The sequence below is a fragment of the Aspergillus versicolor genome (genome assembly GCF_001890125.1).
Source record: "Aspergillus versicolor CBS 583.65 unplaced genomic scaffold ASPVEscaffold_4, whole genome shotgun sequence".
Classification (NCBI taxonomy): Eukaryota; Fungi; Ascomycota; class Eurotiomycetes; order Eurotiales; family Aspergillaceae; genus Aspergillus; species Aspergillus versicolor.
Window position 1 is genome coordinate 1,717,431 of NW_024467527.1, and position 14,964 is coordinate 1,732,394.

Consider the following 14,964-nt stretch of genomic DNA (forward strand, 5'->3'; position numbering starts at 1 on the left):
GGAGCCAAGTGTACATCGCCTTCACCAGAAGAACTGATGGTGAAGTGAGGTTACACTATAGATCGCTGGTGATTGGAGATTGCTGGAGTAAATGTGAAGAAAGGCCGATCGAACGGTTGTATCTGAAAATTGCGGCGTGAGGAGGCGAGCGGCCGGAGCGATCGTGAGATGGAGAAAGTTGAAGTGCAGCAAGAAGTTGAACGAGAGACAATCACAAGTAGATTAGGATTAGAGGTGACGACTAGAAGCCAGAACTTTCAGCAAGCAAGTAACGAAAGCAAAGCGAAATGATGTGGAAAATGAAGTGGAAAAGACAGCAACACCAACAGAAGCAAAGGCCGGACAACAATCGGCGGCGGCGTTCTCTGGGATGACCTGTGATAAAGGGAAAACCATGGCGGAGAAAATGTGTAACAGTCTGGGTACAAGCGTGGGTTTAGGCACGTATTTTTCATACACCACAACAACATCAATACGCATTCCTCCGGCCTCCACGCGGTTTTACTTTGATAGAGCAAAGAAGACCTCGATCATCTTCTTCGCGACCTTACCGATTTTATTCAAGCACCGATTATTCTATTTATTGGCAGCAGGAACTAATGACGGAGAAGTTGGCACTTATTTGTCCACTCGCCCTCGACTGGGAGTCTGCTCTTATCGCAACCGTCAACAAATAAAAACCTCCTGGTTGGTCCCTTGGTTGTGCTCCGGGCGGACGAACCAAAAGAACCTCGGGTCCAAGGGTCCCGGTCAGACTGCGTTATGCGGTTCTGGAGACGGGATGTTCCCAAAATAGCTATTAAATACAGCAGGCCTCAGGCGAGAAGAAAAATTTGAAAAAAATAGTCTCAGATATGATACGGGACTAGACCAGATCGAAGAATGTGAGACAGCAGACTGGTCCAATCGGTAAACCAATATAGTGTCAATCATCCAGCGCCACGCATACAACTACTGACTCAAGTGAGGCACTCAATCCTCGAAAAGGGGCTGGAACTTTTGCAAGCTTCCCCTATTCCTCCCTCGCCGGACACGCAGCCTGCGCAGGATCAAAATATGATGCGAGATAAAAATTCATCGGCCCGTTATAGGCTGTCATGCCTATGATCAGCACCAACCCCAGCTTTGACGGCAGAATACAGTGGATTCGCTGAGCCGACGATTAACAGCTTGCAGTCGAAACCAGGAGGGGATGCGCAACCGAGTGACAAGCTCTGAGGGAAGTGGTCGACCGATCAGACAATGATCAGACTCAGTGGGTCTTTCGGGGGTTCGGCGCATCGAAAAATACAATCAATTGTTTGAAGCTGTTTTTAGCGTCTGCTTAAATTCCATCCGGCTAGAACCTTCGATGGCTGCCGAGTATAAATAACAACAAGGCATCCACAGGGCCATCCGCTGGAGAAGGAGCTGTCATCTGCTTCTATTCTGGCATCACCTGCAAGGCGATTAGAAGAGAAGAGTGCTAATCGTGGCGATCTCCAATATTGATTGGTGGTGGGTGAGACAACCACCAGAAAATTTACCAAATTCTTCGCGGGTCTGGGTGAGACACTGGATGTTATTTTAGGGTCACTGACCCCGCTCATGCTTTTTTTTTTCTCAAGCCATGATTCGTCCATTTGAGGAGGATGTTGATTCAAGGTCAAACCTCGGGCATGCAAAATCTCGAGACATTAAATGTTCGATGCTGGCTGATTGAGGATATTATCCCATCAAAGTTTGTTGCTGCTGGGACCCTCAGAGACCGCGAGAGCCCTCAAGGGACTGCCTGGGCGGGATAAGGAACTCTAAACTTAGCTGGCACTCCAGAATTGGCCACTAGGGGTTTCTGTTATGAGTCGATCATCAGGCCTGTTGTCTGGAGACTGGTGTAAAATAACACGTAAATTTCAAAACACCAATACCAGTAGTCCAGCTCGGATGGAGTCGCCCAAACAACGCTGAAGCAAAGCAATTCACTCCGCTGCATCACAAGCGACTCTGTCTTTTCTCACGCCTCCTCCGTTTCGCCTCCTCTTTGTTTTGTCGTCCTGCTCAATATTTGCTTCTTGTTCTCTACCAGCTTTCGAATTTCTTGTTCTGTTCTTCGTTCACCTTTGCTTCGAGCTCCCATAATCCCGTTCTCTCTCTAATACTAATCTGAGTTGACGGACTTTTTGCTTTACGACCTTCGTTCCCCAACATTCGCTTGATAAATCGCTGGACGGACAAAAGAGGACACCCACAGTCGTTCCGATCGTATCCTATCGTTTCAAACATCGAAATCATCCTCGACGCTTAATCCATCACCCAAACGTGCCTCTGACAACTATCTGCAATCAAGTGGCACTGCTCCCTCCAATCTGCTTTCCGAGCGTTTGACGTTCTGCGATCACCCCATTATTCCATGCATTAAATCTCGCACGATACCTTTGCTCGCTTCTCCAGGGGACCGACCCCCGGGATAATTCGATCGAACGAACGATTTAGACTGAAGAAAACGGAAACGGTCACCATGTCGAACCGTTTTTCCGTCTATTCGACGCAGTCGGCTGGTCTGCCGAGTGGCCGACCATCCGGAAATCAGATCTCAACCACGTCCTTATTAAATGCTCTTCATGCACATTACACCTCAGGGCTGGCCTACCAACTGGATGCAGGGTCAAGCCTCGTTGTCAATAACTGGCTCACTGCCACCCAGGTCAGCCCCGACGGGCACACTGGAGGCACACTAGACCACGAGTTGGCGGTAAGGGCATGGGAACATGCTCGACGACGAGCAGAGGATGGCTGTATTGTTCTAGGGTAAGTTTCCCTTTAATATATTCACACCCTTTGCTAATATCCTTGTAGCTCGACTCACCAATCAACTCCATCTGTTTTTGAGCCTTTCCTAGCAACACTTCCGGTCTCGACTCCCGGCGTTACTTTCACAGCTCTTGCCGCGCTGAAGCCGTTCTTACATGCTGTAACATCATTCAACCCTTCGTATTCTCTCTACTCTGCGCTGTCCGCCAACTTCACATTCACTCTCAAGGGCGACCTTGTAGCCCTCAACCTAGCCCTGTCAACTTCGGGCATCAATGTTCAAAAGGGCCTGCTAGATATCCCCACAGAACCCGGGTATCGTGCATTTGATGTATTCTACTATCTGTTGACATCATCCTCGACGCAGGCAGAGCGGGAATTTTTGGCTCTAAAAGAGCCTTCTGCATATGCCCTGCTGAACAAGTCGGGGACCTATGATCCACCTTCATATATTCCCACCGCCGATGATGCCGCCGCCGCAGAAGATTTTAGGGCCGCTCTGAAAGCAATTGGGATCAAGGGAGCTTCCTTACGAAATCTTATATCTGTTCTCGCCGGCCTTCTAAAGCTTGGCAATGCAGCTGGATTCCTAGTGGATCAGGACGAACTCGAGGAGACGTGTGAGGAGGTAGGGGATTTGCTTGGTGTAGATCCCGAGACCCTTCTGCACAAATGTGCAACCGATGAGCGGGAGCTTCTCGTTACTGGGATTTATGAGGCCCTGGTTGACTGGGTCATAGGCAAGGCCAATGAGGCCATTGCTAGCGAGCTTCAGGAGAACCGCGTTGATGGATCCGATGGGCAGTGGAATGATGACGACACAGTGAGCATTGCTGTTGTTGACCTGCCCCGACCAGCCTTTGGAAAAGCAGTGGCGCTTCGGAACGTGTTTGACGACAACCTTGGGATCAATGCGGAGATGAAAGAAGATGGTGTCCCGGTTCCCCCTATCGGACAGGCCGTTTCAAACGAAATGACGACCGCAGTGGAGCAGTTTGGGCCAGATCTCGGGCTTAGCACAGACCCAGCCAAAGAGTACGAACTCGACAAGAGACAGGGTGTTTTGGAAAAAGTGGGGATCGATCTCGATACAGATTCGTTCCTGCACCAAATATTGACTCCAGACGAGAGTCAGGGGATTGCCGTAGGAAAGAAAGGTCGGTTTGATTTTGCCCATACTCTCGGTAGCAGCAGAGTATGGCATCACATATCGGTCCATCCCAGCGATGACCTTCCAGAGGCAATGAATCCGTCCTCGCCAACAGCTACCTGGTCAGCAGCTGTGGTCTCTCGGCAAATTCGTGAATGGCGGCTTGCGGAATGGGCCAATCGTCGTCTAAAACAATTCGACTTCACCGCCGACTTCGACGTGGATGAGTTCGTCAACCGCTATGCTCGACTAGGCTGCGCTGATGGCAGAGATGGGGTGGAAAATTGGCTAATGGAAAGAGGATGGACGAATGGTGATGCCTTTGTTGGTCACCAGCGGATCTGGATGCGAGAAAATGCCTGGTGGGAAGCGGAGACGATGATTGATCTCAAACCGGATGAACCGCCGTCGATGCATTCCTACAACTACAGTAATGGCATGCTGGACCCCAACTACGCAAGTACACCAATGGCCGAATCAGCTAGCCTACTCGGTGGCAGCCGCGATAACCTCCTACACAGACAGAGTGCAATGGCACCTAGCGTTATGGGCAAGTCTATTGCACCTAGTCTCCCTCCAACCCTGAATATGACTGGTGATTATGGCCTGGGAGGCAAGGGCGATGATAAGAAGTGGGACAGCGTGTATTACGATGGCGATGCCGAACTTGGAGACCGGAAACACCTCGAAAAGGACGAGATCAGCTTTGGCCGTCGCGCTTGGACTATGTTCGTAGCAGCCCTTACGTTTTGGATACCATCATTTGCCCTACGCTACATCGGACGAATGAAGCGTCCAGATGTGCGGCAGGCCTGGCGAGAAAAAGTGATCTTGGTCCTTTTGATCCTTCTCTTCAACGGTATTGTTTGTTTCTACATCATTGCGTTTGGTGATCTTCTTTGCCCCGATAAGGACAAGGCCTGGAATGAAAAGGAGCTTAGCTGGCATGCTGCAGACAATGACTTCTTCGTCAGCGTTCATGGCAAAGTTTATGATATTACCAAGTTCGCGAAGCTCACCCATGGCGATACAAAGCCGGAAGCAACCCCTTCGCTTATGGAACCATTAGGGGGGTTGATTTTGGATGCTTACTTCCCGCCTCCACTAACCCGGATGTGTGGTGACTTTGTGTCTGACCTATCAATCAGCTTGCGAAACAATGATACTGCTGCCACCCAGGACCAACCCCTCGCCGTGCATAAAACTGGACCCCGCGACCAGCCTGACCCGAATACTAAACTACATGACATTACATGGTACGAAAAGGTTTTCCTGCCCAAAATCAAGGGGTATCACAAAGGAACACTTGTCTGGACGCGAGATAAGGTTAAAAAGGAAGCAGAGGGCAGCAGTCAACGGCAATGGGTCATTGCGCACAAAAAGATCTATGACCTTACGGACTATTTCTACACCCTTGATCAACAGAATGACAACAGTGACTACAACTTCCTCCCCAACGCAATCACGGATCTTGTCAAGAATAACCCTGGTGAGGACGTCTCAGATAAGTGGCCGCTGACGTCGGAGCCCTTCAGCTCAGCTCAAAGCTGTATGGACTACGTGTTCTACAAAGGAGATGTCGATTTCCGCGAGGAGGCGAGGTGTACGGTCAACAACTGGATTCTCCTGTCATTCACCATTTTGATCTGTGCCGTTGTTTTGATCAAGTTCCTTGCGGCTCTCCAGCTTGGCTCCAAGCGTCGCCCAGCTCCCCAGGACAAATTTGTCATTTGCATGGTCCCCGCCTATACCGAAGGCGAGGACTCGCTCCGCAAAGGCCTCGACTCTCTTACTGCTCTTCAATATGATAACAAACGCAAACTGATCTTTGTGATTTGTGATGGTATGATCGTCGGTGGTGGTAATGACCGGCCGACTCCCAAGATCATCTTGGATATTCTTGGTGTAGACCCCAAGATCGACCCTCCCGCATTACCTGTCAAGTGCGTTGGTCAGGGAAGCGAGCAGCTGAACTACGGCAAGGTTTACTCGGGCCTATATGAATATGAAGGAAACGTGGTACCCTACGTAGTCGTTGTCAAGGTTGGCAAGGAATCCGAGCAGACCAAGTCAAAGCCCGGTAACAGGGGTAAGCGAGACTCTCAGGTTCTTCTTCTCAACTTCCTCAACCGCGTTCACCACCGTGCACCAATGTCCCCACTTGAGCTCGAGGTCTTCCACCAGATCAACAATGTCATCGGTGTCGATCCGGAACTTTATGAATATTGTCTGATGGTGGATGCCGATACGAGTGTACGCGAGGATTCGCTCAATCGTCTGGTGGCTGCATGTGCAAACGACGCTCGGATTGCTGGTATTTGTGGTGAGACAAGTCTTCAAAACGAGGAACGAAGCTGGTGGACGATGATTCAGGTCTATGAATATTATATTTCCCATCATCTGGCAAAGGCTTTCGAGTCCTTGTTCGGCAGTGTTACGTGTCTTCCAGGATGGTAAGCCTCTCGTACCCCCTTAACTCCCTTTTAACGTTCTTTTCAACTAACGGCTCCAGTTTCTGTATGTATCGCCTTCGCACGGCTGACAAGGGTCGACCCTTGATTGTATCGGATAAGCTTCTTGAAGAGTACTCGGACATCAACGTTGATACGCTCCACAAGAAGAACCTGTTGGCCCTTGGTGAAGATCGGTACCTCACTACTTTAATGACGAAGCACTTCCCAACCATGTCATACAAGTTCATACCCGATGCCTTCGCTAGCACAGCAGCACCTGAGACATGGTCGGTTCTTCTGTCGCAGCGACGTCGTTGGATCAACTCAACCATCCACAACCTGGTTGAATTGGCGGCCTTGAAGGACCTTTGTGGGTTCTGTTGTTTCAGTATGCGTTTCGTCGTGATGGTCGATCTCCTGGGAACCATTATCCTGCCCGCGACCTGCGTCTATCTCGGATATTTGATCTACCGTGTTGCGAGCCACACTGGTCCCTTCCCGCTTATTTCCATTATTATGCTAGCGGGTATCTACGGTCTTCAGGCGATTATTTTCATTGTTAAGCGCCAGTGGCAGCACATTGGATGGATGATAATTTATCTCTGTGCTTACCCTATCTACAGTTTTATTCTTCCCTTGTACTCCTTCTGGAAGCAGGACGACTTCAGCTGGGGTAACACTCGTGTTGTTATTGAAGAGAAGGGTTCGCAGCGTGTTATTGCCGTGGAAGACGAGGAATTCGACCCGCGCAGCATCCCACTTCAACGCTGGGATGATTACGCTCTGGCCAACAACCTGCCCGGCCGTCGCGGCGACTTCGCCATGGGTCAGGAGAAGGGTTATTTTGGTCCTCGCTACATGGATGACGCCGCGATGGAAATGGACGACATGCATTCGCAGTATTCATCTGTCAAACCTGCGTCGACGATTCTCACAGGGTTCCCTGGCCACGGCCGGAACACCTACATGCCACCACAGTCACCAGGACCCTTTGGCGGAAACATCCCCGGCGGAAACATACCAGGCAACCGAAACTCTCATTTCTCCACCTTCTCTAGGTACACCGACCAGCCCCTGCAGAGTCCTAACATGCAAGCGCGACACATGTCCATGGGTAATCTCAGCCAGTTTGACAATAGCGGCATGACCAACCGAAACAGCGTCGGAATGATGCAAAGCACCGAAAACCTTCTTGGCCTACCGCACCGAAACTCGCGCAGCCCGGTTGGTGGGTTCAACTCTCGGCCTGCCAGTGCATTCGATTTCCGTGGAGGAGCCATGAATGGACCTGACGAGGGTTCGATCACGGAAGCCATTCGAAGCTGTCTCGCAGAGGTTGACCTCGACACTATCACTAAGAAGCAAGGTAAGCACTATGTCCCTTATATATTCAACGGATCAAACGGAAACTCATTCTTCTGTAATAGTTCGCGCTTTGGTTGAGCAACGACTCCAGACGACACTTGTCGGAGACAAGCGAGCATTCCTCGACCGCCAGATTGATAACGAGTTGGCGAATATGTGATGCCTTTTCATTTGATATTTTTACGCGCTAAGGGGGGTTGAATTTGATATTAATGTAGCGCTCGTGTGCAAAAACAATTTTGAGGACAAAGCAGGGCATCAATGGCGTTTGGGACTCACTTTCTACTTTACTCAATGTATCTTGAACTGAACTGAATGTATTTATCAGCGATGCAAATACCTCTACAATGCTAATACTCGTATCTTGATTTGATACATTAACTACCCAAAAACATCTTATCATCATAATTCGTAACTCATCATAGTCAATAGTAAATAGCAAATGCAAGAGATCCATAAATCACCACCAAGAAAACCACCCTTTCTTCTCTGTCCCCTTGGCCTTCGCCTTGCCCTTTCCCATCGCTTTCCCATCCTCCCCATCCTCTCCACCAATCTTCCCATTCCCATCCAAACCACCATTCAAAACCCCGTTTCCATTCTGACTTCCATTAACTGCCTGCCCATCAATATCCATCTCACCATCACTCTCACTAATATTTCCCTGCCGCTCCCGCTCCCTCTCCCTCTCAAAATCCTCTTCCTCCACAACACCCAGCACTTCCTCAACAACCAGCAAATCCCGCTCAATCATCTCAGCCCAATTTTGCACATCACCAATCTCCTTCAGCCCATTGCGCGCATCATCCGCCACCTTCCCCCACTCATTATTCTGCTTGTGCAGGTCCGCCGTCGTCCGCGCGAGCTGTTCTTCCTGCGCCCGCAGCGCCTCGGAGTTCCCATGTAAATTCTTGGCGCGGTCGACGAGGTCGGATGTGTAGTTTGCGCCGAGGGAGTGGAGGGAGGCGGTGAAGGCGGAGACGGCTTCGCGGCTGGGTTTTTGGGGGTCGGAGGGGTCTTCTTGCGGGTGTTGGAAATTCTGGGAGTTGGGAGAGGTTGGTTGGTTGAGGGTCATTTTGGTGGTGGGAATAGGTCTGTTTGTTTTTTCTTTTCTTTGGGAAGTTGGATGTTTTAGAATGTCTTAATGATGGGAATAGCTATGGATACAAGATGGATATAAGTTGGGTTTGGTGTTGAGGGTGGAGGGTGGAGGGGTTACACTATAGCCAGTTATGCAGACACATGACTGCTAGTAGCTTAGCTGCAGATTGTCCGTGCTGAGAGTACTACAGTTAGCACTGGCGTTGAGCAGAAAATATCACAATGATGGCCTATTGGAATGCAGAGCGGCGGTGTAGCGAGGGCGGCATCTATATACCAGCATATACTGAGTATAGATCGAAGAAACATGGTAGACTGGATCAATTTGGGAGAACCAAAGAAATCGGGCAGTCATGTGATTTTCTATAAATGCAAGATACAAAAGTAGATTGCAACCTAACCCTAGTCGCACGCCTAGGCCCTAACTGAATCATACCTACAGGTGGGTAGTTGACCTATTAACTACGTGGTTTAGTCTCCATAGGCATAGAATCCAGAGGTGCCCTGAAAAGGCTAGGACGTAGTTGTAGTGACCTCATGTTCAAAATCTCTGTCACTATATACGAGGATGGTGAGTATCGTATCCAATGCTTCCCAATACATTCCAAGATTCCTACAGAAAAGCATCCAAGTCTAATCCGCCTCATCTGCCATCCCTTGCAGATACTCCTTCCAGATATCCAACCTCCTTGATGACTCATTTCCATCTTCATCACTATTCTCATCATGTCCATGTGCAGGCGCATGATCATATTCATTCCACTCCTCCCAATGTCTAAGGCTGAAAAGATGACGCATCGTCGGCCGACCATGCGGGCAGTTCCATGGTTTATCGATCGTGCCCATATTCCGCACCACGCGCCCCATCTGCTTGTGCGTTAATGTCTTGCCGATCATGATACTCGAGCGGCATGCCCGCATAGCGAACATCTTGCGGACTTTGCTGGGACGGGGGATGTCGATATCACTATCCGGTTTTGTATTTGCTGTAGATGTTCTTTCCGAGAGGAGGACAATCAGTTCTTCTAGATCCCGCGTATCAAAGACGACCTCTTTGCTTAGTGGTAACGAGAGGAGACTACATCTCCGACCAATAGGTTCGTCGCCGCTATCGTCGACGTCAATGACGAAGCCGTTTTTCTCTAGGGCGATTTGGTTCTCTATGACGATTTCCTCCTCGACGGCTGTGAGGTCGAGGCGTTTGGGGTGAACGAGGCGTTGGTTTTGGACGACCGTTGAGGATTGGAGACGCTCGAAGTTGATTTTTTCGTCCGAGGCGTGTTGGTCGATTATGAAGAGTTCGTCCTTAGATTCGGTGGAGCGGGTTGCGAGGATGAAGCCTAGGTTGAATTGGCCGAGGATGCGCATGCGTGCGAAGTCGTCTTTTGTGACTGTTAGGGATAAACGCTCTTCAGCTGCGATTTGGGATAGGCCTGTGTCCTCGGCTTCGTTTTGAGAAGATGGGTCACTCTGTTCAGTAGCATTGTTGAGATGCTCGGCTTGAGACTGGATTCTGGGTATTGACCCGTTGATGGTGGTCGAGAGGTTTACGGTAGAATCTCGATTACTGACGCCTTTGTTCAGTTTATTTGCCCGGGTATGGCTGTTGGCCTGTGCGGCATTCTCTGCTTCCTGGATAAGTCGTTGGACTTCAGCTTCTTCGTGTTTCTTTTTCTCTTCGTCGTTCATGTCCTCATTCATCTCTTCATCTGCAGGCTGTTCTTGCGTCTTTTGAGTGTCCTTTTCACCGGCTTCGCTCGCATTATCCTGATCAGTCGGGGCGAAGGATTCGGCATCTTCCAACCCTTCGTCAACCTCGCTTTCCACATCCTCAACTTCTTCTGCTTCCTCTTCTACGCCCTCATCGCCTTCGCCCTCGTCTTCGTCTTGGTCTTCATCTTCAATGTCCTCTTCTTCCTCGTATTCTTCTTCACTGTCTTGAGACGCATCCATTTGAGACCCCGGTGCCGCAAAATCCTGCATATGACCAAAGATACTTGGGCGAGACGGTTTATGAATTCGTCTTTTTCGAGCTGGGCGGCCGGTCGCGTCACCGGTCGTGCTCCTCTTCCTAGGTAAGCCGCTCCCGACCATTGATGTTACTGTCCTATCGCCAATAGTGATGGTTGCCATCTCGGCTGGTACACGTCTTGGTCTCATTCGGTCAAATGCATTTTGTATAGCATTTGGGGTCTCGAAATCATCTTGTGTGGGTTCTTGCGGTTGGCTCGACTGCGTACTAGGCTCATCATCGTGTGTAGTCTGTGTGTTTCCGTGGGGTGTTTTCTCACCAACGAAGAGCTCATCGTCGGAGGGTTCCTCTTCGGCAGGGTGGTCATGGATTTCTTCTTGAGCTGGTACGTCGCGCGTCCGGGGAGGAGATAGAGCAGCAGGAGGCTGCTGTTTGCTAGGCGTCCGCGTAGGAGACGGTTCATCTGGCTGGGTATCACGCGCCTTGATGCTCCCAAGGAGGCTTTTCATCCTGTCCTGCGGGTTCATTGGGGCCTTTTCCTGTTCTTCCTCACTTTGATCCTCAGCATTTACCAATTCCTGGCTCCCAACATCAACTTTCGCAATCGAAGCCCTTGGCGTTTCCGGGAATGAACGCTGCCTAGCAACCGGCAACTTCCCAAGAACTTGCGATTGAGGCACAGTTTGGTCCGTCGAGTCGAACAGATTCTGAAGCGACTGCTTAAGCGACTCGATAAGGGCCCCGGCATCATGCAGTAAAACCGTCCGCTTGTCCGGAGAGACGTTCACATCGTAGGCATTCGTATCCATGTGGAAGTCCGCAAATACAAAAGGCGACTGCGCAACATTGAAGGATTTATACACCTCATTGAACGCCTTAGCGATCTGCGGTAGTGCACACGGCCGCGAGTTGACGAAGAACATCTGCCGGTCAGGAGTTTGCCGTCCCTCGCCGAAAACAGGTCGTGAGACATGCCCGCGGACCTGAATCCTATTCGTGTCTTCTCCAGCAGTTCGTCGTCCAGGTCCTGACGGTTCGAATTCCAACTCAAGATCCAGCGGTATCAATGCAAGAAGTGTCTTTGCGCCGTAGACATTAGCGATATTCTCCTTTGTCGTCTGGTTCCCGTTCGTCGTGAAGACTACCGCGTTTTTCTTTGCTAGCGTATTCTTGACGCTGAAGCGCACACCTGTACCAACGCAGGCATATGCATGCAGCAGGTTCAACACTTTTCCATACTCGCGTTTAATGTTCTTTTCCAACTCCCGCCGTCGAACGGGCAGTTTCTTGAATAGCCCCTCCACTGACGCCGTTGTGCCCCTCTGTCCTGCAACCATCTGTGTCTTTTTCAGCTTTCCCGATTGTTCGAATTCGAGACGGGTTGCGCGCGGCGCCTGGTCGGCTTGGGCGGTTGTGATGCGGAAATCGGACAGAGCGCATAGTGACGACAAGGCTTCCCCACGGAAGCCAAAGGTTTGGAGGCGGAGGAGGTCATCGAAGGAAGAAAGCTTAGACGTGTAATGCTTAAGGGCTGCTATCATTAGCTTATTCTCGATCTAGGAGGAAAGCGAAGCGGAGGGAGGGTAGCCAGTTACGTACCCACGTTATCGTAGTTCGCCGGGGAGATTCCGCTACCGTTATCTTGAACTTCGATTAAGTCGAGGCCATTGTTTTTGAATCGAATCTCTATGAAATGTAAGCCAATACATAATATTGAGAAAGGCGAATTCTAGGCCTGTTCGCTTGTTTGAGACTGACCGATTGATGTGGCACCGGCGTCGAGGCTGTTCTCGACGAGCTCCTTGATCACCGAGTTAAGGTCGACGATGACCTGACCGGACTGGATTTGATGAACCTAGAGGTGGAGAAGGTTTGATTAGGAGGAGCATACAAAATAGACGAGGGGTAAAATACTGAGCGGGCCTCGATGGCCTTGATGGTTGCCATAATTCCATCGTGAGGGCGAAGTTGGAGAGGAGACAAAATCGGGACGCGCAAGTCGCGTCTCTGCGCGGAGATCAATTTAGATAAGACAAGCACTATCAGCCGTTGAAGAGCCACGGTCCACACTAAGATTGCGCTAGATGAGAGAAGTTCACTATTATTTAACATGTCGCCATTTTAGTGCTCGAATTATAATAGTAGCAAAATCTTACTGGGTAAATTAATCCTGGTTACAAGGTGTATGTTACATAGATTCTTCGCAGTAACCCATCAGAGATATACCGGTATATATACAGTGGACAAAACAGGGAGAAACTCCAATAATTACATCCCCAGCTCAGGAAGCCAGCTCAAATGCCGGCCTGCTTTCAAGAGGTTTGACATCACCACCGCCTGCTGGATACCTACTCCATGACCTATCCGGGACAAGGTATTGGCAATCCACTTTACGAGCTCTGGTGACGCTCCATTGCAGTCAGATGCAACAAACAACGGCCATATCAACCTAGTCATGCCTCCGGTTGGCGTGCCGTTCCAATCTTCAAGAGTAGAGCTCTCGGTTGCCCCGAGATGATAGGGCACGCTGGCACAGATGTCTTCGGCTAGCTGTTGCGAGACGGCCGTGCAGTTAGATATTGTCCGTTGGTGTTCAACGGCAGCCACTTCATCTTTCCGAGCAAGGTGATCGGAGAGTGCGCAAACGACTTCCAAGAGAATAAGACGCACGAAGCGATAATCGTTCCACCCTGCTGAAACCACTGTGCTTGGATAGAGATGGTACTGCTTGCCATAAACGCGTCGAGAAGGCGAATCACAACTGTTCTCATTCGCAGATTCAGGGTTATCAATAACGGCATAGTGCCAGCTGGAATCGACAAACATAGCCCAAGACTTGAGCTCTGTGTCGAGTTTGAGGGCCTCTTTCACGACTCTGGTGGGTTCTATAAATGCACCGTGGCGGAGACTGGCACATATATCGGCAACCTGCGCCATAAGGAAGAAGAGCTCATCATCTGGGCTTGCCCCGTTGCCACGATAAGCGATAGCCTCGTTTGAAAGTTCGATCATCCACGAAGGAGTGGGCTTTTTAAGCCAGAAGTTACCTAGGATCTGTTCCAGTTATTATACGTTCCATTGTGAAGCCGAACTACCAAAACCAGGTCAGGAAGAATTACGATATTCGTCCGAAATTGAGAAAATAAGCCCATCCCAATTGGATCCTTGAGTTGGTCGGAGCCGCGCAGTTGGAGGAGTTTGGCGGATCCTTCTGCATGGTTAAGATATTTTTCTAAAAGGGGCCGGCCATTGCACGTCAATATCTATTAGATTAGCAGAGGGTCTTGTTTCGAAAATAGTCCAAATACGCACCTCAAACATGCCCAGGAATCCCACTGCTATTAAACTAGAATTTGATATGGACTGCGTCTCGTCACTCAGAATTTCATTCAGTTCTGCCAACGCCGAGATATACGTCTCCCGTGCGCGCAGCATGAGCTGCTGCGACTGGTGGATATTAGACAGCGCTGCTAAGCCTGCTGCATTGAGACTCGTGGTGACGGCACGTCCTGCTGGTGTGCATAGCACGTGGGGTAGGAAACCGTTCACTGGGCCTCGACCGCCTACAACACGGTCTCGGGCTGGATATCGAGACAGCATGAAAGCTGCACCCTGGTCGGCCAGCGGGCCGGAAAGGACGGGAATATGCTGCTGTATAAGGGGAAGACTAGCAGACTGGTCCAATCTCCGTTTATGCGATGGAGAAGGAACCAAGGCAGAGGAGGAGGCCGATGAAGGCGAGTTCCTCTTCCTTACCTCGTCAGTCTGGTCGTAGAATCTCCCTCCAGAGATGTCCCGATATCCGAAACATTCTCTCTTGGCGCGGATACATTGGGAGCAGAATGGCCTTTTCTGGTCGCACTGCGTTTGGGCATTAATACGAGGTTGGCTAAGAGAAAGGTGGCCAGCGTACTTTGAGATGACGACTTCGACAAGGACCGCAGGCAGCGCTGAGTTTCCCTCTATGTACCATGGAAGGCGGGAGCGAAAGATCTATAAGCGAGATCTTTTCATCAAAGGATCACGGACATGGCGTTCGGGCTGAGTCGAAGTATAGCGGGGGTTTAAGAAGATGCGGAGTGGAACGATGCTGCCTGAGAGAGCTGCGGCTGTGTCTCCGAATGCAGCCTGGG

At 50.2% G+C, this 14,964-nt stretch overlaps 4 protein-coding genes across 4 annotated transcripts; 1 reads left to right on the plus strand and 3 right to left on the minus strand.

The window, feature by feature from the left end:
* Window positions 1–2,497: 2,497 nt before the first annotated feature.
* Window positions 2,498–7,918, plus strand: csmB (putative chitin synthase; the record flags this gene model as incomplete). The annotated part of the gene is made up of 4 exons (XM_040810095.1): window positions 2,498–2,787; window positions 2,836–6,393; window positions 6,453–7,759; window positions 7,821–7,918. The coding sequence occupies 4 exons, from the start codon at window positions 2,498–2,500 to the stop codon at window positions 7,916–7,918; spliced, it is 5,253 nt and encodes a 1,750-aa protein (XP_040667401.1).
* ASPVEDRAFT_41243 (uncharacterized protein) lies at window positions 7,819–9,138 on the minus strand. The gene has a single exon (XM_040812300.1). It carries the CDS (start codon window positions 8,831–8,833, stop codon window positions 8,219–8,221), a length of 615 nt encoding a protein of 204 aa, XP_040667402.1. The 5' UTR covers window positions 8,834–9,138; the 3' UTR covers window positions 7,819–8,218.
* Window positions 9,139–9,209: 71 nt separating this feature from the next.
* ASPVEDRAFT_41244 (ATP-binding mismatch repair protein PMS1) lies at window positions 9,210–12,810 on the minus strand. Its single transcript, XM_040812301.1, has 4 exons — window positions 12,746–12,810; window positions 12,590–12,686; window positions 12,431–12,517; window positions 9,210–12,362 (listed from the first exon to the last, which is right to left on the minus strand). Exons 1-4 carry the CDS (start codon window positions 12,776–12,778, stop codon window positions 9,493–9,495), a joined length of 3,087 nt encoding a protein of 1,028 aa, XP_040667403.1. The 5' UTR covers window positions 12,779–12,810; the 3' UTR covers window positions 9,210–9,492.
* A 289-nt stretch (window positions 12,811–13,099) lies between these two features.
* Window positions 13,100–14,939, minus strand: ASPVEDRAFT_191851 (Zn(II)2Cys6 transcription factor domain-containing protein; the record flags this gene model as incomplete). The annotated part of the gene is made up of 4 exons (XM_040809096.1): window positions 14,745–14,939; window positions 14,144–14,692; window positions 13,951–14,094; window positions 13,100–13,885 (listed from the first exon to the last, which is right to left on the minus strand). The coding sequence occupies exons 1-4, from the start codon at window positions 14,802–14,804 to the stop codon at window positions 13,100–13,102; spliced, it is 1,539 nt and encodes a 512-aa protein (XP_040667404.1). The 5' UTR covers window positions 14,805–14,939.
* Between the last annotated feature and the right edge of the window lie 25 nt (window positions 14,940–14,964).